Consider the following 21,829-nt stretch of genomic DNA (forward strand, 5'->3'; position numbering starts at 1 on the left):
TCCGTAAATCGCGGAGGTCCCCCTCCTTAGGCAATAAGGCCAGCACGGCTCGCCTGCACGAAAGAGGGAGGACCCTGTTCTGCAAAGACTCGGCCCAGACGATGACTAGGTCTGGACCAAGGACATTCCAGAATACGCAGTAGAAGTCCACGGTCAGCCCATCCATGCCCTGAGATTTATTAGTGGGCATGAGGTGGAGGGCTTCCGAGAACTCTGCCAGAGTGAGAGGCAGCTCTAGCCGGTCTCGGTCGCCCACACTGACTGTTGGGAGTCCATCCCAGAGCACTCTGCAAGTGTTAGGATCGGTTGGATCCGGGGAGAAAAGGCATGCGTAGAAGGCCCTGGCCCTCCTGCACATCTCCGCCGGATCCGTGGGGGGGGTGCCATCCTCCGCGAGGAGGCAGGTGACATGCTTCTTAGTCCCCCCTCTTTTTCTCTAGGGCGTAGAAGAAGCAGGAGCCGCAATCCATCTCCCGAAGGAGGCGGATGCAGGATCGAACAAAGGCACCCTGGGCCTGGTGGTCCTCGAGGGCCCGGAGCTCCTCCCACTTCTCCCGGCACGCCCCGCAGAGGGATGAATCCTCAGGGCTGGTGGCCAGACACCTCTCCAGCTCTAAGACCTCCCGTTCCAACTGCCCTATCGCCGTATCCCTCCGTCGGCTGGCGCCCCGGGTGTAGTCGCGCCAGAAGAGCCAGGCGCGCACCTTCCCCAGGTCCCACCACCGCTGCGCCGAGGGAAAGGCACACCGCTGCCCTCGCCAGGCCAGCCAGAACTCCCAGAAGGACGCCACGAAGCCCACATCCTCCAACAAGCTTTTGTTAAAGTGCCAATAGGCCGGCCCCGGCCTCTCCGCACAGAGAGAGACCGTCACAGTGGCTAGTTGGTGACCAGAGAATGGGGCCAGCCGAATGCTGGAGGAGTGGGCCCATGAAAGGTGGAAACGTGATAAGTAGATGAGGTCCAACCGGGAGTGGAGTGACTGATGGACCTCCACCCGGACAAAGGTGAACGTTGAGACGTCGTCCGGGTGGTGGTCGCGCCAGACGTCCACCAGGGAGTGATGGTCGACTATCCCCTGGAGGACATCCATGGCAGCCGGGCACTGCTCGGTCCCCGAGCGGTCCCGCTCCTCGAGGGTCCTATTAAAGTCCCCGCCCAGGACCAGGCACTCGTGAGGATCCAAGGTGCCGAGGAAGGCAGACGCCCGCTGAAAGAAACGTAGCCGCTCGGGGCCCGATGTCAGGGTATAGACGTTGATAAGATTAACCACGAGCCCCTCCATACGGACCCGGAGGTGCAGTAGGCGACCCGGCACAGCCTCGGCAACCCCCAGCACCTCGGGCCGTAGGTCAGGGGGAGAACAGGGTCGCCACTCCAGCCGTACAAGCTGTGAGATGGCTAAAGTAGATCCTGTCCCCCCAATCCAGCCACCAGCTGTCTTCGGTGGCCGGAACCGTATGGGTCTCCTGCAGGAAAACCACAGAGTACCCCCCCCCCTTCCGAAGGAAGGAGAGCACCTGGGACCTGCGGAGACCCATCCTACAGCCGTGGGTGTTCAACGTTGTGATGGTAAGAGGTGTCATAAGGAGGGCTGGGGAGGGATCCTCGCAGGCAGGGATGCTCGCAGCTTCTGATGGGCCACGCAACAGTCCGTGACCTACCCCGTAGGTGAGTAAGGAGTCACGGAAGAGGCAGACCCCGCCGGTAGGCCATGGCGCCCTGCTTCCCGGTCCTTTTGCCCTCCCCCATGAGGCCCTCCCCTCGCGGCCTGGAGGATAAGATGGAAATTCTCCCCCCCCATTGCTGGAGAGCGAGCTGCACCTTGTTATGGGAGCCACAAACGTCCTCAAGGAACTCCCGTAGCTCCTCTCGCAGCGTATGGTGGGCTGGGGTCATTAGCCCCCGGCTTTGCTCCGGAGGAACACAGCCCCGTGGCCCACTGAGACGGGCAGGCAAGGCATGGATCCCCGATGTGGCGCCCAATGGGCTGGCACCACACAGCCCCCCTCAAACTCGGGCTCAGTTGGGGGCAGCAGAGGGAAGATAGCAGCCCCTGGTGAGTCGGGACTGGGAAATACAGAGGCCGCTCCCTGGGGACTATCCTCTGGGGGCGAGGAGGTGGTGGCCCCAAGGGTGGCAATGATATCACGGGAGATGGAGGGGACAGGGATGGGGTTGACAACAAGGGCAGGGCAGGGATCCAGAGTAGGAGCAGGATGGGTTGGAAGCAGAGGCAGGGAAAGGGGCAAAGGCAGGATCCTGGGCTCCAGGAGCCATGCAACTGGAGAGTGGCCCCCCTTGGTGGAGCTCAAGGGACTGGGGGGTGGGAAGGGGGCCCTCCACGATGCTGGGTTCTGGCACCACGGCCAGCAGAGTAGCCATAGCATCTCCAGTGGGGTCCCCGCCCGGGAAGGAGGTTAGATGCCCCACACCCACAAGGGACAGCCCGTGGGGCCCGGGTCCCAGCCTCACAGCACCAGCAGTCGCCTCAATGGGCTCGGCGGCTGACAGCAGGGTGCCACCCACAGCTGGGCAGATGGAGAAGCCCAGGCAACCCTCGGGGGCAGGAGCAGAAACAGTAGGTAGGGAGGAGGAGCCTGGAGAAGGGGGGGCCGGGGTGAGGTCGCTCAGATCAAGGCCCACTAGCAGAAGGTCGTCCTCCCCCTGGGTGACAGGGGTAAGACCCAGGGCCTCGATCTCCTCGTAGATGGAGGGGAGCTCCCCTTCCACCATCCCAGGGGTCTCCCTGCCAATGCCTGAAGTGACACTTGCCTCGGGGCTCAGAGGCTCCGGATGGTAACGGGGCAGGAGGGGCTCCATTGGGGGCCTTGGAGGGCAGGGGCTCCAACAGAGGGATGGTACTGCCCTCCCGTGCTGCCACGCCTTCCCCAGCCGGCACTGGGGGATGGAATGCGCCCGTGGGCAAAGCAGAGGACTCTGCATCGGTGCCCCCTTTTTTGGTCTTCCGGGGGGCTTCCGCATCGGTGGAAGGGAGTGGAGCTTGAGCCTTCCGCTTGCCCCACTTCCCCAGGACTAGGGCCCAGCCCTCCATGGCATCATCAGGGGCTGGCTAACAGGGGTCGGGTCAGGAGGCAGGGGCGATGGCTCAGGGACTGTGGGAGGCAGCGGTGGAGCAGCATGAGGGAGGGAAAAATCTCTGGGGTGGGCCCTCTCCCACACTGGGTGGTATCCCTGCCGCACCCTCCTCTAGATGCCCCGCCGAACTGCAGGCAGCAGAGGCGGGGCTCTCCCGTTCATCTGAGCGTGCTGGGGGGAGCGCCCCTTGGGCCCGAGCGGGAGCAGTGGTGGACTGAGTGGGAGGAGGGGCGGCTCCGGGTGCTGGGCAACCTGGGGCGCCAGCGATGACAGGGCCGGCGCCCCGCTGGGGCTCGGGGGTCCTAGATGCCCCTCCTTGCCGGGCCAAGTGGCAGTCCCTCCAGACGTGCCCCATTGCCTGGCAGAGGTAGCACCGGGCCTCCCCCGTGGAATAGTGCACCCGGTAATGGGACCAAAAAGGACCCCTCGAGCGCCTCTCCGTCACGCGCCACCAGCAGCAGTTGAAGCCGCACTTGCCAGCGGAACGAGAGGACGTGACGGAGGGCGGGGTCCTTGCAGCCCAGTGAGAGAGGGTTCAGGACGGAAATGGGCTTCCCCAGGGTCGAGAGGGTGGGTAATAGGGCGGCATTGGGAAGGAAGGGAGGGACTGAGGTCAGGACAGGTGGACGCCCAGGTCGTCCAGTGGCACGAATACGCCCCCCACTGCCAGGCCCTTCTCCACCGCCTCCTGGGCGTCGGCCTCCGATGCTAAAAAGAAGACCATCCCGTACATTTTGGAGGCCGCCACGATAGCCGTGGACCCCACCACCCTCGCCAACGCCCACACGTAGGTCTCCACGTAGGGCGAGGCGGGCACCAGGAGGCAACGGACGCCGTGCTTCCTGGTCATGGTGGGAAGGGGCCCTGGCCGCTATAGATGGTAGTGGAGGCGGTGGGCGGGAGAGGTGATGTAGCGGCAGGCGGGGGGGGCAGCCGCCATCTGGGCATAGGCCCTGGGGGCCGGGGGAGGGACACCCCCAGAGCTGGTGGAGGGAGCAGCGGGAAGGACGCCGCAGCCAGTGGCGGGGCCGTGGCAGTGGGGGCAGTCCCTGCCACGGAGGGCCTGGTCTTTTTGGCGGGGCCCTTCCCCTTCTTCTTCCCCTGGCCCTTCCCGCCAGCTGGGGGGGCTCCCCCGGAATCCGAGGGGGCGAGAGGCATGGCAGCAGCGGAGGTCACCCCGGTGCCGGTGCCCCGGTGGGGGCAGGTGGTTTGGCAGCGGTGGGTGAGGTAGAGGCTTGCAGTGGTGACAGAGGGCAGGGGGGGAAGGGTGTCTGGAGCTGCTGGAGGGGCCCCACCCGTCGTGTCCCCCGCCATAAGAAGCGGGGACGGAGAGGAAAACACCAGAGAGAGGAGGGGATGCAGGTCGACCACTCCTCCCTGCTAGGCTGCAGGCAGGGGAGGAGAGCCCCAAATAAGCGGGGGCCGGATGGGGGAGGGGTATCAAGGGCTTGTAGGGGACAGTCACCGACTCAGGATAGGAATCCGGCTCCTCTAGCTGCAGTAGGGGAGGGAGGTCACAAGAACGTTAGGGGGGTGCAGTGAATAGAGGCAAACTCAAACAGGGAAAGAGCACAAGTGCATGGGCAAGGGCATGGGCGCACTGGGTAAGGGGCCAATCAGGGAAGGGGTACCACGTGGGGAGGGGGGGAGAATCAGGCAGGAGGCAGGACAGGGAACCGAGGAGCTAGCTTCAGAGGCCAGGGCGGAGCAAACAAACAAAAGCTGCAGAGGGAGAAGGGCGGGGCAGGCAAAACAAAACTGAAGCCAGCAAGGTGCTGGGGTAAAGGGGAGGGCAAAAAGGCTGCAAGGGGCAAAATGGGGCAGGTAACGGGGGACAAAGCTAGGGGCTTACTAAAGGGGTCCAGTCCAAGGGGACGGGGGGGCATGTGCGCCCACGTGAGCTTGCAAAGAGTCAGTTTGGGCTGGCTGCTGCTTCAGGCCCAAAAGGTGGTGAAAGGATGCGGCAGGCCAAGTAAGCAGCGGAGTCCCAGAGGCAGGAGCTGAGGCAGATGGTATGCAGCCAGTGGGGGTGGTAGAGGGGGTAGCGGTGGTGGTACTGGTGGGGGTTGGGGGAGACACACAGATGGATCGGGGACAGCTCCACACCACACCCCCTGTGTCCCTGGAAATACACTCAAGACCCCACCACAAGAGCACAGTTTGAAAGTTACTTAGTCTTAAGGCCCCCTCCACGGCGGTCTGCAAAGTCTCTAGATGCTCCCCCACTGGCAGATGGTCCCAGTCTTCTCCTCCTTGGGGCTTCAGCAGCTCCAGGCAGCAGACTCCGCAGCAGCAGCAGCTCCAGGAACTCCAGGTGGTGGTCCAGGCAGGCAGAAAGGACCCCTCTCCGGTGGTGGTGTTCACAGGAGCAAAGGCTGGGGTCCCTCACTCCCCCCTTCTGGGGAGCGGGCCAGCAGGCCCCCCCCAAGGGGCTACAGTTGGAGCAGTAGCAGCACCCAAGGGTGGGGGGGTCCAGCAACCAGGTAGCAGAGAACAGGGGGGAGAGGTGGTGTCTGGCCCAGCCAGAGGAGCAGCAGTCGCTGCAGGGAGAGCCCAGGGCCTAGCAGCAGTTCCAACAGCAGCCCTCTCCCTCCAGCCGAGAGGAATGCAGGAGTGTAGTAAAAGAGAGAGATGTTGGTTCCAAGTCAAGCAGCTCCCTTTCCCCGGCGTAAGGGAACAAGGAAGGTTCCAGAACAATCAGGAACCTTCTGGAGACAAAACAGACAGGCTGAGTAGAACACCTGCACCCAATCAACAAGCTGCTAGAATCAATTAAGGCAGGCTAATGAGGGCACCTGGGTTTAAGAAGGAGCTCAGTTCAGTTTGTGGTGTGCATGTGAGGAGCTGGGAGTGAGGTTCTTGGAGGACTGAGGTGTACAAGCGTTAAACACCAGGAGGATGGTCCTATAGTGAGGATAAAGAAGGTGTTGGGAGGAGGCCCAGGGAGTTGTAGCTGTTGCACAGCTGTTCCAGGAGACACTCTAGATAGCTGCATTCCACAGGGCCCTGGGCTGGAACCCAGAGTAGAGGGCAGGCTCGGGTTCCCCCCAAACCCCCAAACTCTTGGTCAGATACAGGAGAAGTTGACCTGGACTGTGGGTTCATGAAAATGGCCAAACTGAGGGCTGCCGTGAAGCTCCAAAATGAGCAAATCTGCCAATAAGCGCAAGACCCACCAAGGTAGAGGAGGAACTTTGTCACACCACGGTAGGTTGAGGCTCCAATGATCATTCTGTTCTCTTTGTAAAATATGAAGCCACCTGCCAATGTTCTTTTTAACATAGTAAATGATTTTGGGATAGTCCTCTCCTGCATGCAGCTAAGCTTCCTTGGCTGTATGGGTCTTAACCAAAGACTGTGAATTTAGATCTTTTCCTATTTGTGTTGTGGTGGCTGTTTGGTCTCGCTAGGTCAGTGGCCTCCCATTCAGATGTAGATTCAGTTGTTAGACATATCAGTTTTATTGTTGGTAATTTTGATTGCATGGCAGAGAGTATTTAGATAACCCTAACGTGGAAGAGCGTTCTCCATTACTTGCAGCATATGTTGGATTTATGTATATTCTTAGTTTCCGAATCGGAGCAGTGCCTGTCGAATACAGAGATGGCTGGCAGCCTAAATTTTATTTTAATTGCGGGTATGGGGAGGAAAACACTATAAAAAGATTTCATTAAGTACATGGTTAATTTTTTTGGATTGGAATATTTCTATGCTCTGTCATATCTATGACACTTGTAGTTTTCCCCAAGTTTAGATTTACAGCTCCATACTATTAAAAAAACAGAAACCTGGCATTTCATGCTATCATTTCTTAACTGATATTCAGTTGGCAAAGAGTCGTATTTGCAAGGGAGTCTGAAACAACAAGAACACAAAACCAGTTTCTGTCATTTTGAATGTAATAATTGCTTGAAAGGATAACATATTAGATTATAGTCAACCCAAATGTCATGAAGACTCTACAAACTTGACATGAGAGAATGCTGTCAAGGACATAGTGTTTGGCTAGCAGCCAGCAATTAGAAGATCCATTCTAGTTGCCAATATATAACATGATGAGCATAACACAACCACAAAGTGTTTTAAGGTAATCTGGCCAGTAAAGCATTGCTTTACCAAAGGGTGGTCTTTGAATCAAATACAGCTTTTGGCAAGACTTTTACCTTAAAATTGAAACCAGACATGTTTTCAGTTCATTTTTTGGGTTACTACTGTTCAATGGTGATTTACAAGAGAGTGTGAGCTATGACAATCTCTCACGCAACTTCAGATATGCCCTAAACGAATGCACATTTAGAAATCTCCTTGCTGTAAAACAATAGCTTCATAAGAAAAATAATTATTTAAAGAGAAGTCTCAAAAAGAATGCTCTGTTTTCTGTGCCCAGCAGTCTTTCCCTGGCAATCCTGAGCACTGAGGAACTATTCTGCAACCCATATTGCAAACAGCTACAGAAGCAACAAGAAGATGGAACTATATGGTAAAGCCCAGCTCTGAATGCATTGGATAAATCAGAAATAGAGGAAACAAACCCCCATTGCTCAGTGACATTTCCAATGAGATTGAGCTTCCAAGGGACATTCTGGTCTTTCCATTTTTTAAAATCTAGTCTAAAAACAGGTTGTATTCAGAAGGCAGCCATGTGCAATTCATCTTTATTAATTAGTAGTTGAGTTACATAGTAAACAAAGGAATATTCTCACAAATGGAAAAAAGTTGTTTTGTTCTACCTATCACATATCTTGAGCCCATTTGCTATAATCTGGCTAGTACTACATCCTCAGCAGCTGTAAATTTGCGTAGCTCCATTGAAGTCCTAATTTACACTAGCTAATATTTTATTCTAAATAAAAGGAATTAGATATTGGTAATAGGACATGGTACTGGACACAGTATGGGACATCACTACACTGTGCCTGATTTTGGCCACAGGGAAAGCACTGGCTGGAGACTTGATTCACCCTCACAGCCTCAGATCTAGAAGCATGAGTTAGGGGGTTCTACTTCATTGGTGGTGAATCTGCAGATTGCCTTGATCCGAGAACCCACCTGAGACCTTTCTTCATTCTAACTATGACTTCGAGTTGGCCTCCAGATTGAGTTCCCCGATGGAACTGGTGAAGATCCTGGCTTTGAATGTTCCTCCCATGCCAAAAAGACAGATTCAACATCCATCAGTGGATCTGAATGCCTTAGAACGAGGAGCTAAATACGTTGAGCCTTCATGATCCAAGAGGCCTTGATGGTGCCAGGATCTAGATCTGGATAGTTTCCTATCTAATAAGGAGATTGACTCTATGCACTTAGATATTTAGTGCTTTTATGAGACTTCTTTCTTAAGGAGTCTGAGTGCCTGAAAAAGGGGTTTCTTCAGAGAAGCAGCTAAGAGCGTTCATAACTCACAGTACAATGAGTGGACTACCAACTGGAAAGATTTCTTCTTTCCTTTAGAGATGAATCTGATAATGTGAGACTCTCCAATACAGAAGGCCAAGTGGACACAGCCTCCTCTAAGAGTAAGCTCTCAAAGTCTCCTCCCACTGCTTTCTTGCACTGAGACTAAAGACCACACTGGTGAGAGTCTTTTAAGTAGAATGCCTATGTCCTACATGAGCTACAATGTTTGGAGCCTGAGTACTTTTCTGGATTCACCAGGATATATCTTCTTACTATATGTTCCAGTCTATGCATCCGATGAAGTGCGCTGTAGCCCATGAAAGCTTATGCTCTAATAAATTTGTTAGTCTCTAAGGTGCACAAGTACTCCCGTTCTTTTTGCAGATACAGACTAACACAGCTGCTACTCTGAAACCTGTCATGATAGGAACCTACACTAAGGGCTAATGGAAACATAACTTTATTTTAAAATGTCAGTATTTGAATACAAAAACACTATCTACCAATAAACCTTCTGCTAACTGCAGAGATTTTAACTTACCTGTGCAATCAAGGAGGAGAGAATGGTCCCAGTTCTGCCACAGACTGATTTGTGCATGCCCCCTCTGTCACAGTTCACAGCAAATGCATTTATACTCCCCTTGCATGGCCTACCAAGGGCACCCACTCTAGGTTGCTGGCTCTTCAGCCATCATCTCTCTGGGGTAGAAACCCACATCTCTCTACCTCCTGAAGGGTTGTTTTTTTTTTCCAGGCTGCACAGTTCCCTACCTACACTCTGATGTTCCTAGCAAGCCAGACTGCCTAACAGGCCAGCATCTGTGCTTAGCTTTCTCTCCAGAAGCAATGAACAGCATAATGGCTGGCAGTTATAAGTTACCACATTGCTCTTTCTAAGCAAGCACATTTATTCTTAAGGTGAAAGCATTACAGAAAAGACCTATTAAGAACAATATAAGCACCTATGTGCAAGCTTTAAGGCTTATGAGAGGTCACCCCAACTCCAACCTTGGGCTCTATTAAGTGTCAGTCCTTCAAAACCCACAACTGAGTTTTTCCTGTGGTTACAAGTTCATAACTATCTCTCATGCAGAACCAGAACCCAGCAGCCATTTCTTAATACAGTTTGGGTCTTTGATCTTGGCCTTTGGTAATAGGTAATTGGTAGACACAGATGCTCTCCTCAGGACATAGCTTCAAAAGGCAGGGTTTTTGCATAACTGGAATTAGGGAATTTGTATTTACCTGTTCCTAGGTATTCTCCAGGAAAACCACTTAACACTTTTATTCCAAAGGTCCGTTCTTATCTGACATGTTGTTCAGTATAGTCCATTGAACCCGCAGATCTCACAACTGCTACATCTCCTGCCTCAAGAGGTTACATACAATCCCAGCCAAGTAATGCATAAACCATTCATTTAATACAGTGGACCTCAAAGATACTTAAATCTAATTCAATAAGGTCTCCCCAAAAAATTGCCCTATCTGTCCCATCTGCCCCTAAAGTAGTGGATGTAACTAGAGTGCTTGACCAGCCTTCTAAGGGAACCCACTGACTGGATGCCATTTCTAACATGACCTTTCATAAGTTCACATTTGAGCTATTTCAACTGTAAGCATTCTGCTAGCAAGCCAGCATACATCATATGGAATTGTTTGACAACCATCCTGTATAATTTCTCTTTGGAGCCTATGGGGTAGAACTGTCACATGCCCCTTCTTACCCTGGTTACCCCCAAACCTTTTGAGTGTGAACTTGAGACCTGGGCTTCCCAGTCCCACCTCCCATCTGGTTTCTAGGGAGTGTATATGGTGTCCTTTTGTCTCTGAAGGGGTTGGCTGCCCCAACAATGGGTTGACATACCTCCACCCCCACAGTGCCCCAGGGGTATGACAAGCAGCAATTATTTGGACCAAAGGGAGAAATAAGGTAGGGCTGCCTTCCTGTGAAGTGTATCTCAACCATGCACTGCTTTTAACAGCAGAGGGGTCAGGCAACAGAGCTTCTTCAAACCTCGCATTGACTACAGGGTCAGGGCCTGGGGACTCTGGTGGCCTAACCTCAGCTTCTGTGGAGGGAGTGGGAGGATCACTGTTTATATTAGAGCTGGTTTAAAAACGTTTGGCAAAAATGTTCTTTGAGTGAGATTTCCCTTTCTTATTTTAAAAAAAAAATCTTTTAGACTGAAAGGGTCAGACCAACTCTTAATCTTCATAATGTGATGCTAAAGTACCTTGCAAACTGTTTGCATGAAGAGTTGTCTATCACTTCATACACCTTGTAATTTGTTTTTGGATATTCTTTGTAGAACATATATAAAATCATCAAAACTAAACCTATAATAAACACTTTGGTTTGAAATCCCCAAACAGTATTTAAACAGAGCTTTTAAAAAGTGTTGATTATAGCAAAAAAAAAAAAAAACTTTCGACCCAGAAGCAATTTAATATAAATTAAAAATTGCAGAAACAAACTTAAATCTTGTAAATTTCTATTTTTTTTCCTTTTCAATTAGGTACCTGTTAATGAATAACTGTAACATGGAATATTTTCATTTTATTTTTATTTTAGTTACGACCTTTAAATTGTACCAGCGTGCTAAGCACGTGTACAGCGAAGCTGGCAGAGTGCTGGAATTTAAGAAGATATGCAATGAGGCACCTGCCAGTGCAATCCAGCTGCTGGGAGAATTAATGAACCAGAGTCATATCAGCTGCAGGGACATGTATGAATGCAGTTGCCCTGAACTGGATCAGCTGGTGGACATCTGCCTGTAAGTTTTGACAGCAATAAACCAAGAACTCCTCTTTGAGAATATGGTTTGAATAGATGAGAAAAAATGACATCATTAGCTAGTGTACTTTTAAAATATTCTTGTCTCATCACCAAATTAATCTCCTAAAGGGACATTATGTAGTCAAATGTTTCCCTGCTGACATCTGAGTAATGCTTGTCAGATGGCTTCATGATGGACTCTACTTCTGGACTGACTCTTCATCAAAAAAAAAATCTCACAGTAAATGAAGTTGGCTACTACTTTTTTAGGTTTTAGAGTTCATGATCAGATTTCTTAAAATGTCTTCTCAGTTGCTACTTTTAGATTTTATTTCTCCTTGCATATTCCTTAACCATTTCACTGCTGACGACCACTGGAGCTTCAGGACTGTTAATGCATTCTTTGATCTAATGTTGCCTTGAAATCACTATGGAACATCATGGACTAGCATTTGTTGATGCTAAAAGTACATTTTGTCCAATGCAACTGATGTACTAGGCAGCAGGAAAGTGGTTAAATATTGAATATGTTTTGAATGGACTATGGGGCTGACTAAGTAGAGCCAATGAAAGATCTCTGGCTGTAGAGTCTTGGCCCCATGCAAGGCATGAGCAGACATGCAGTTTGAAGAAGACAAAAGAAAAAGTAGAAAAAATAAAGGTCTGTCATTTTTCGTTACAGTCACAACTAGATGGACACCGCTATGTAAGAAAAAAATGTTTTGTAGCATAGAATCCAAAGAGAGACAAGCTTAAATGCATATATGTAGTTAGGATTGTATTAAACTAAAATTACTGGGAACATTTTAATTAGATGGACCAAAATGTAATGTGGTGGCTACCCAAGTTCCATCAGATTTCTTTCTAAAGGACCAACAGAAGAAAACATGCAAAATGTAACAAAATAACTGAACACTGAACCAGACTTCAGTCAGAGTATAAAATTATTTTTGAAACTACATCCATTATATGGGACACAACTTATTTGTTCTCAATTCACTCCATCCATAAGCAACATTAATGTATTTCAATTTTTTCTGGATTTAACATTTCTTAAGGATAAAGAGTTTTTCAGCTACATCGTTACCTACAGTTGATTATGCAAGTTGATTGACACAAACTTTTATTCTATGGCTAAGATTTTCCAAAACTGACCAGTGATTTTGGGTGCCACAGTTTTTAGGTGCCAAACTTGATACATCTTGAAGGGGCCAAATTTTCAGAAAACACTAAGCATTTGTCCTCTATAAGGTCCCTTTAAGCGGTCTTAAATTGGTTACTCAAAAACTGAGGCACCAAAAAATCTCTAGTCACTCTTGGAAATTTTGGCTAACATATTTAAGATCATGGGTCAGCAACAGCATAAATTATATTGTCTTTACTTAGTGATATACAGCTGCCATGTAACTTTAAAAACCTTTCCAAAAATACATTCCATAGCATTGCCTCCTCACAAGGTTTAAACTGTAGAGAATAATCTGCATATCCAGATGTTTTCTGTTTTGCCTAGATCTTTGTTTTAATATATGCTCCCTGCCAAGAAAGAAAGAGAGATCCCTATTGACTATGGTTTGGAGCATTGAAAAGTTTAGTTGGTCAATTATTTTTGCAGAGAGAGTAGACTTGTACTTTCTGTAACCTGTCTGTCTCACATTGGTAATGGCTGTTTTTCCCATTAGTTGTTTGAAGCAGTTAGAGCAAATAAAAAAGGGAGAGATTTTTTCAAAAGCACTTAAGAGATTTAGGGGCACAAGTCCCATTGAAAGTAAATTGGACTAGGGCTCCTAAATCCCTTTGGAGCTTTTGAAAACCTCAAGTCCCTAAACCACTGTGGATAACTTTCTTGGTGGTATGTGTGCTATTAAATTAGCTATTGTCAGCCTTGCCTCTGACAGCTAGAGAGGTCTTATTTACAAGAGGATACACATTTTTACAGATGAACATACATTGCTGTTTCTCATGCAGATCTACTGTGTCAGTGTTACTAACTTTTAAAATTTAGTGATTTTTCTTAAATCCACAGCTCCTGGAATCATGGAATTATGTAAGAATCTCAGTTTTTTTGTTTTTAAAGAAGTTTGTTGCTCTCATGGTTACTGAGCAAAGTGTGAACATGTGACTCAAGTGCACCCTAGTCTCAAAAACCAGAAGACAGTTAAAAAGAAATATATTTTTAGACTCATGATTTTTAAGTCAATCTCATGATTTTTGAACATTTGGGGTTTGACAATACTATTACATTTGGGGTTTGACAATACTGTTATATTCTTCTGTATCTCCCAGCATTTGTGGTTAGTCAAATCTGCATTGATTTCAATGTGATTGGAAAATCTAATGGCTGCTGTGTCTTGACTGGCATATCCATACTCTAAACCATATCTTTGCTGATTATTTCCATCTTTGCACACACACAGCTGTGGACAGTTCTGAATGGGAATACGTCCAATACGCTGACCCACAGAGTGTTTTTTGCTCACCTTAATTTCCTGATTTTAAACTTCAGTTTGAATAAACAGTTCATTCTTGCAGGTCCTCATATACGTTCTGTTATGTAGCGCATATATGGGACTAAGTTTTCAAACTTGGGTGCCTAACCTTAAGTGCCTAAATCCATCTTTAGGCACCTAAATAAGTAGCCTGAATTTCAGAGGTGCTGAGCACCAACAATTTCCAGTGACATCTGTGGAAGCAACTGGTGCTCAGCACCTCTAAACACTGAGCCATTTGTGAGGTTCCTAATCTTAGCATCCAAGTTTGAAAATGTTGGCCACATTATTTTGAATCACAGTAGCTTCAGCTCTAACACACAACTTGTTTGTTTTTAAATGATCTTTTATTACATTTTTAAAATGACTAAGTATAACAGCAAATCATAGGATATGACCACAGAGAATTATTAAATTAAATGATTCAGAATAAATCTGAAGATATTTAAACAGCATTCCACAATACAAAGCCAACACTGTATCTGCAGTACAACACTTAAAAACTAGGTTGCATCCCAAGTGAATTTGAGCAGTTGATTTAGTTGCTTTAGAGAACTGGATTGAACTCTATGAAGGCAAGGGGAATCTTTCCATCCATTTCACAGGAAGATGGATTGGATCCTGCTTGATTTAAGAGGTTGCTTCTGTGGATCAGAGAATAAAAACAGCTGAGAAAAAGAGCAGCATACAAAAAGAATTATGAAATTGCAAAGAAATAAAATAAAGATTAGAAATCAAGAATGAACAGATAATTGAGTCAATATGTAGGATAGTGCCCTTCAATTTAACACACACACACATAGAGCAGGTCATGGATTCAAAAAAGCACACACATTCAGGAAAGCACTTAAGCATTAATTTCATTTAAGCATGTCTAGTGAACCACATGTGTAGCTGCCTTCCTCAATCAGGGCATAGGTGCTGACTTCCCCTTTTTCCCGTGGGTGCTCAACCCCCCTCAGCCCCCGGCCCTGCCCCAACTCTGCCCCCTCTCTACCCCTATTCTAACTCCTTCCCCAAATCCCCACCCTGGCCCTGCCTCTTTCCCGCTTCCTCCCAGAGCATGCCACGTTCCCGCTCCTCCCCCTTCTTCCAGGAGCATTTGGGAGCAGCTGGGCAGGAAGTGCTGGGAGGCAGGCGGAAGAGCGAGGATGTGGTGTACTCAGGGGAGGAGGAGGTGGGGCAGGGGGTGAGGGGAGTCTGGCCGCCAGGGTGTGCAGAGCACCCACTAATTTTTCCCTGTGGGTGCTCCAGTCCCGGAGCACCCATAGAGTTAGCACCTATCAATCAGGGCCTAAGCAAGTACGATCCTAGCACCTTGAAACATTAATTTAACGCAGTGGTTTTCAACCTGTGGTCCGCAGACCATTAGAGGTCTAAAATTTCCAAAGGGGTCCACACCTTCATTTGATTTTTTTTAGAGGTCTGCAAATGAAAAAAGGTTGAAAAACACTGGTTTAACATAATACACATGAGACTGTATCACAAATTATTCAAAATTAGTCCTCATTCACTATTATATCGTTATCATGCCCAGTTTCATCAGGCCTAGACTGTGGCTGTCAATGAAGAGACTCTCCCGATGTGTAGATATTAGAAACATATCAAAATTATTTGATCTAGACAGTGGCTTGGAAACCTCATGAAAATGGATTCTCTGGTGAATTTTCTAGTTCATCCTGTTTGTGGTTTCCTCTGACTTCCTTCCTTCTCATGGTGTTGTCCTGCTCTTTCTGGATTTGGCTGGAGCCAGGCAATGCAGACATGCATTCCCTATGTGGGAATTTTTTTCTTTAAAAACATTTAGAAATAAATTGTAATAAAACAACGAAGGTCTTTCTACATTGGTATGAACAACTTGAAAACAACAAATGGAATAATAGAAAACAACCATTCCTAGTGTGTTAATACAAACTAGTGTGGTATTTTGTCACATGAAAGACAGAAGGTGCACACTTGGCACCAGATTCTGATCTCAGCTGCACTGTTGTAAATCCACTCAAATCAAACAGCTTTCAACTACCTGAAGGGGGGTTCCAAAGAGGACAGAGCTAGGCTGTCCTCAGTGGTGGCAGATGACTGAACAAGGAGCAATGGTCTCAAGTTGCAGTGGGGGAGGTCTAGGTTGGATATTAGGAAACACTATTTCACTAGGAAGGTAGTGAAGCACTGGAATGGGTTACCTAGGGAGGTTGTGGAATCTCCATCCTTCGAGGTTTTTAAGGCCCAGCTTGACAAAGCCCTGGCTGGGATGATTTAGTTGGTGTTGGTCCTGGTTTGAGCAGGGGGTTGGACTAGATGACCTCCTGAGGTCTCTTCCAACCCTAATCTTCTGTGTTTCTTAACCAGTGTAACCAAGGTCAGATACTGGCTCTTAAGGTATGTCTGTCCTACCCGCTGGATTGGCAGGCAGCGATCAATCCAGCGGGGATCGATTTATCGCATCTAGTCTAGATGCGATAAATTGACCCCCAAGCGCTCTCCCCTCAACTCTAGTACTCCACCAGGGTGAGAGGCAGGTGGAGTCGATGGGGGAGCATCAGCAGTCGACTCACTGCAGTGAAGTACGTCGACTTCAGCTACGTTATTAACATAGCTGAAGTTGTGTAATTTAGATCCCAACTACCCCCTCAGTGTAGACCAGGCCTTAATTTTTGTTTTTAAGGCAGACCAGATGGTGGAGTGATGGGACTCTTAGTCTGATTTTTTTTGAATTTTGCAGTACTTTTTCCTTACTAGCACTGTGACTAGTCCTGCAGAAGCCCCTGAATCTTCAGAACATGTTATGTCTATACTGGAAAAGCAGAAATGTATAGTGTGCTGACACTTCCAAATTTGAAAATGTCTTATATGAACAGACCGATGGCAATTAGTGCATGAACTCTCCTTTATTTTTGTCATGTCCTCCTGTCTTAACTTCTGGTGTTTTAAGACTATTGCTACTTTCTTCACCTCAGCTATTTCAAAGTCTTTAAACATCCTGAGAGAAGCTTATTTTTGCACTTGATGGAAATAACTATATTGCAAAATTTAAGTTGTCCAAAACATTCAATGCAAATAGAGTTCAAATGTCTAATAAGACCAAGTGTGCCATATAGTTTTGAAAATTAGAAATAAATGTTTCCCACATTCACTGTGCTCTGTAGACAGTTTATGTATGATAAATGATCTCCTTTGATATATTGCACTCAATTTTTTATTATTGTTATTTTTGTAGGCAGTTTGGGGCCGTTGGGTCACGCTTGACTGGAGCAGGATGGGGCGGCTGCACTGTGTCAATGGTGCCTTCTGACAAGCTGAGTACCTTCCTAACAAATGTAAAAGAAGCTTATTACAAAAGCAATGACCAAAGGTTAGCTTTGGAGAAGAATAGTCTGTTTGCTACCAAACCTGGAGGTGGAGCTTTGGTTTTTCTTGAGGCCTAAAGAATGTAAAAGTTTAAAAGAAACTATGTAGGGCATTTGGGAACTGGCAGGATTTCCTATGCCACAGTAAATTAATCCCTTTTCTGTTTTGTATTATAATGAGCAGTTGCTATTATCAAGATACATTTCTGAAGAAACAATTAGAAGAGGTTTCTTAGGCTTTATAATGCATTTTTCCATACTAAAAATATCCTTCCAACGACAAGCAGCCTAAATACTTATTTCTCTCTGGATTATACAATGTAAAGGTTGATTTACTAAAATGTATTCATTTGAAAAACGGAACAAAGCAGACAATTCAAATAAAGAGGAATACCTTTCTTAAGGAAGTCTTTTTCTCTCTCTTTTTTTCTTTTTTTTTAAACTGATATAAAGGTAAGTGCAATTGAATAGAGAACTATTTCACTTTATAAACCCAAATGAGGTAATACTCAACCCCTAATTTCAGACCTGCTTTTATATGGGGGTTTACTCACTTCTTCCACTGCTGGATGGTTTCTTGTCCTGCGTTGCAAATTCCTGTGGAAAACAAAGAAGCAAACTGAACTGTTAAGGGAATTGCAAATGTTTTGCTGAACATTGAAACTTTTGTAGGATTCTCAAATGAGGAAAATATATGCTATTTTTGCAGTGTAATATTAGAGTAGCGCCTGTAGACCTCAGTCAGGGATTAGGGCCCCATTGTGTTAAGTAGTCTGAGCTTGTTGCTACTGTTTAGAACGTAATTAGCACAATATTTTTACAACATTTGAGACAACTACCAACTCTTTCCAAATCCTGAGGAAGCTGAGTGACAGGCTTCCTGGTTTCTTGGCCAGAGTGACTGACATCATAGCTATCATAAAGGCTGAAAGAGCTACTCAAGTTTGATTCCTCTCTTCCACTCCATAACTTTCTCAAACATGTTCCTTCTAGGCTAAAGTTTCTCTTGCTTGGTCTTAGCCCAACAAGACAAAATATGTTCAACTATTTTTGAGTTGTGCATCATGAAAAAGATATTTCCCTTAAACTACCAAATAGCCAAGCAGACTTTATGGTGTTCAGACAACTCAAAAACAAATTATTTTTAATTTTTCTATGTGTTTCCAGAAATTTGGCTCACAAATGAAAAAGCTACAAATGATTGAAAGTTGCCCATTGACTATGGATAGAACTTAATTTCTGTTGTTCTTTGACTGCTCATTGAAGAAAAAATCCTCTGACCAATGCCAAACCAAAGTAAATGGGCTTGGTGGAGGGTTGGCCTCCCTGGAAGGAGGGGCTGTGGGGCTAGAGCAGGTCTTGCTGATACTTTTGGCAGCCTCAGGGCTGCAAGAGTAATAATTAATAATGTAGCATCTGGAATCATGCTCCCTCTCCCCCCACGGAGAAATGGTTAGTGGGTCCAGCCTAGTCTACCCATGCCTTATAGTGGTGAGGAAGGAGCCTCTAGGAAATTCTGCTCCATAGTATGCAACATTCTTGCTCCCTGCCCTGTGTAGTGGAACCTTGGAGGTTTTCTGGTGTTAGGACCCATGCAGCCTTGAAGGACCTAGCAAGATTTGTCCCTGTGTATATCTCTAGAGCTATGCAATTTTGACTATGGAGATCTGCATTCAAATACACATCTCTCAGAAGAGATGCAGTATGCATTACCCAGACTATCCCAGGTGAGGAGGGAGTTCTGGGATGCTTCTGACCCAGTGAAGGTGGGGTGCCAGATTTGAATAAAGAGGCCAACATAGACTTCCAGACCTTTTCAGGAGTCTCACTGGGAACATGTAAGGGTAACATTAAAGGTAGGGACTTCTGCTCTTGGGGTGTCATCTGAAGTGAGCTGTAGCTCACGAAAGCTTATGCTCAAATAAATTTGTTAGTCTCTAAGGTGCCACAAGTACTCCTTTTCTTTTTTGCAAATACAGACTAACACGGCTGCTACTCTGAAACAGAACACTGGGGATCAGGGAAATAAGCTGATGGTTCTCAGAGGAAGAAAGACAAAGGTTTAAGTCAAGGCAGCTGGAGAAGAGGAACAGAACAATGAGATTATGGGGAGATGAGTTAGAGGGATCTGGTTGGTAGGAGGGCAATGAAGGATGTGGAGAAAAGTAGGGCGAGAAGCAGAATTCCTCAGAAAGGTTCTAAGCTTAAAATAGGCCTCCTCTATGACTGCTTATATGAGCTTACATATGGGTTATATGCTATTAATGTGTAGCAAATGTAGAGATTTTCAGCCAGACCTGCAAACATGGCAGGCAGGGGATCTTCCAGAAATGGCAAGATAAACTCGGAGATCTCTGAGAGAATAATTTGGTATTTAGTTTCCAAAATACTTTTCTTTGATCTCATTTATTACCATGTTGCCAGAAATCTTTGGAGTAAATCGGTTATTATTTATTTTCCTTTTATAAGTACGTAACAGCCACCACAGCATATTATGCGCTGTACCATTCAGAGGCCTGCTTTTCTAATCACTTTCTAATCATTATGTATGCCCAAGTCATCAGAAAAATCTGGATCATATTTTTGAAATTTGGAAGGAGACTGGAGAGAGTGTTCTTGTTACTGCATTATTATAATTACATACCAGTTCATGCATTAACATATCTGCATTCAGCCTTAGTTCAGAGGGATTCTTGCAGGCGCTCTCTGTTAGTCTAGAAACAGAATAAAGGATTTTTTTGCATCACAATATTTTTGTTAAAGTTGGGCATGACATTTTTTGTAGTTTCTGAATGTCCCCAAATATGTGGAGGTAAGTTTTTATGGTGCATCAAGCTGCAATAAGTTTCATAGTTGGGCTGTCAGTAAGTCTGTTAACAGTTATCTTTATGGATGAAGTAATCATAGACATATAGGGCTGGAAGGGACCTTGTGAAGTCCTCAAGTCCAGCCCCCATGCACTGAGGCGGGACCAAGTATATGTAGACCATCCCTGACAGGTGTTTGTCCAACCTGTTCTTAAAAAAACTTCCAGTGATGTGGATTCCACAACCTCCCTTGGAAGTCTATTGAAGAGCTTAACTACCCTCATGGAAAGGTTTTCCTAATAGCTAACCTAAATTTCCCTTGCTGCAGATTAAACCAATTACTTCTTAGGGAAACCCCTAAAATGTTGTAAAATGGTTAAAGCAAACCTTCTAAACTTCTGGTTAATTTCTTTTCTCCGCTTTTCTATTTCTGAAATATCTTCTCTACACTTATTCTGAAATCTGCAAAACCAAAATTGAGTATATAAAATTATTTAACTGCTTTCACTAGGAATTCCAAAATATTCAAATTGCACACATAAGAAATGTACTCAAGCATTTTATGCAGTCACTTAAAATATGAGAAGAGGGAATTTTTAACTTTTACTTCTTATTTAAAAGAGAAGTTGATGAAACTTTATGGTTGGTATTTTAAAACTTCTCCAGCGATCAAAAAAACATAGCAGAAACAAACTATGCGAACATTAAGGATTAGAAATAAAAATTGACAATGAGTTGGGCTTTTATGATTATAAGAAAGCATTGAGCTCTGTTAATTATTGAAATATGGGCGGTGAGGAGAGGGACCACAAAAAAGGGGAAAGTTATACATGTTTGAGGCCCATCCTGTTGCCTTACCTGTGAAGAAATCTCTGCATAACAATAATAAAACTAAACATCTCCAAAGTGCTATACAAACATCTAGTAAAGCAGCTGCTACCCAGAAAACATGAAGAAAACCTCAGTGTGGATATGAGTTTCTGGCACAGCTCAGACTCCTATATGTGCAGCGACCATGTTTAGAACAAGGAAGTCTTTCCAGAATCGTGTTTCCTTAAATCAGCTTTTTTTCTGACTCAAGGTGCAAAATATTTTCTGCACTTTTTTAGCTAAAACAACTCAAAGTACATATTTAAAGTAGTTTGTTTTTTTTAAAAAATAACTGAGAACTTGAGCAGTGGTAACACATCCTAGTAGTGTGCGTTGTAGTTATTGATGCAATACGATGGATGGTTTTTATCTTAATATAATGGCTATGAATGTAACAGTCAATGGCTGCATAGTGAGTGTAATCCTACTGTGCAATAGAGATCAAATCTTTCCAAAAAGGATTTATAGTAAAGATACTGCCAGACTTTTAACTGCAGCAGCATTGCCTGGTGCCATATTAATACTCTGTATTATTTTAATCCTAGTGACAAGCACTTCTCCAGCACAGTAGTCACTGGTTTCATATCTTGTGCATGTGGGACCTGCTATCGTTCCAGTTTGGAATCAAGGGGAGTTTTGCCATTTACTTCAATGCAGGGAGGAGGTAATCAAATATGAATTTTGACATGTAGTACATATGTCAATCCAATAGATAGTAATTATTTACATACCATCTGAAGAAAGGGTTAGTATCCGGACTGGTATCACTCTAATGCCCACACGTATTTTAAAAACTGCTTTAAACTTACACAGTATAATCCTCCCGGAATTCCCTTCTGAGCCTTCGTGTCTCTCTAATAAATTCTTGATAAGTTGGAGCAACTGGTGTGCTACCATTCCAGTCAAGTGAAAAGATTTCTATTTTCAGACATTTTGGGAAGTTAATTGGTATGCTATTTCCCAATCAAATTTACAGAAGGACAAAATCAAACAAAGTTACCCCCCAAAACAACATTCAGTTCAGATTGGTGGTGTTATAAAAAAAAATA

At 46.1% G+C, this 21,829-nt stretch overlaps 2 protein-coding genes across 10 annotated transcripts in view; one reads left to right on the top strand and one right to left on the bottom strand.

Annotated features, from left to right (window-relative positions):
• GALK2 (galactokinase 2) overlaps window positions 1–17,506 on the top strand; it is an 87,284-nt gene extending 69,778 nt beyond the window's left edge. For 4 of the 6 annotated variants that reach the window (XM_043494614.1, XM_043494616.1, XM_043494618.1 and 1 more), the window contains 3 exons: window positions 11,067–11,268; window positions 13,294–13,314; window positions 16,974–17,506. In XM_043494614.1, coding sequence (XP_043350549.1) covers window positions 11,067–11,268; window positions 13,294–13,314; window positions 16,974–17,181 — 431 coding nt within the window. In that variant the 3' untranslated portion in view covers window positions 17,182–17,506. The remainder of the gene's footprint in view (window positions 1–11,066; window positions 11,269–13,293; window positions 13,315–16,973) is intronic. The other 2 variants (XM_038419605.2, XM_038419609.2) reach the window with 1 other exon arrangement.
• LOC122456210 (protein FAM227B-like) overlaps window positions 14,109–21,829 on the bottom strand; it is a 77,928-nt gene continuing 70,207 nt past the window's right edge. The window contains exons 4-8 of one of the 4 annotated variants that reach the window (XM_043494623.1): window positions 21,590–21,667; window positions 20,298–20,372; window positions 19,748–19,817; window positions 17,658–17,700; window positions 14,109–14,424 (exon numbers count right to left, since the gene is read on the bottom strand). In XM_043494623.1, coding sequence (XP_043350558.1) covers window positions 14,408–14,424; window positions 17,658–17,700; window positions 19,748–19,817; window positions 20,298–20,372; window positions 21,590–21,667 — 283 coding nt within the window. In that variant the 3' untranslated portion in view covers window positions 14,109–14,407. The remainder of the gene's footprint in view (window positions 14,425–17,657; window positions 17,701–19,747; window positions 19,818–20,297; window positions 20,373–21,589; window positions 21,668–21,829) is intronic. The other 3 variants (XM_043494624.1, XM_043494625.1, XM_043494626.1) reach the window with 3 other exon arrangements.

This window comes from Dermochelys coriacea, chromosome 10 (genome assembly GCF_009764565.3).
Source record: "Dermochelys coriacea isolate rDerCor1 chromosome 10, rDerCor1.pri.v4, whole genome shotgun sequence".
NCBI classification, from domain to species: Eukaryota; Metazoa; Chordata; order Testudines; family Dermochelyidae; genus Dermochelys; species Dermochelys coriacea.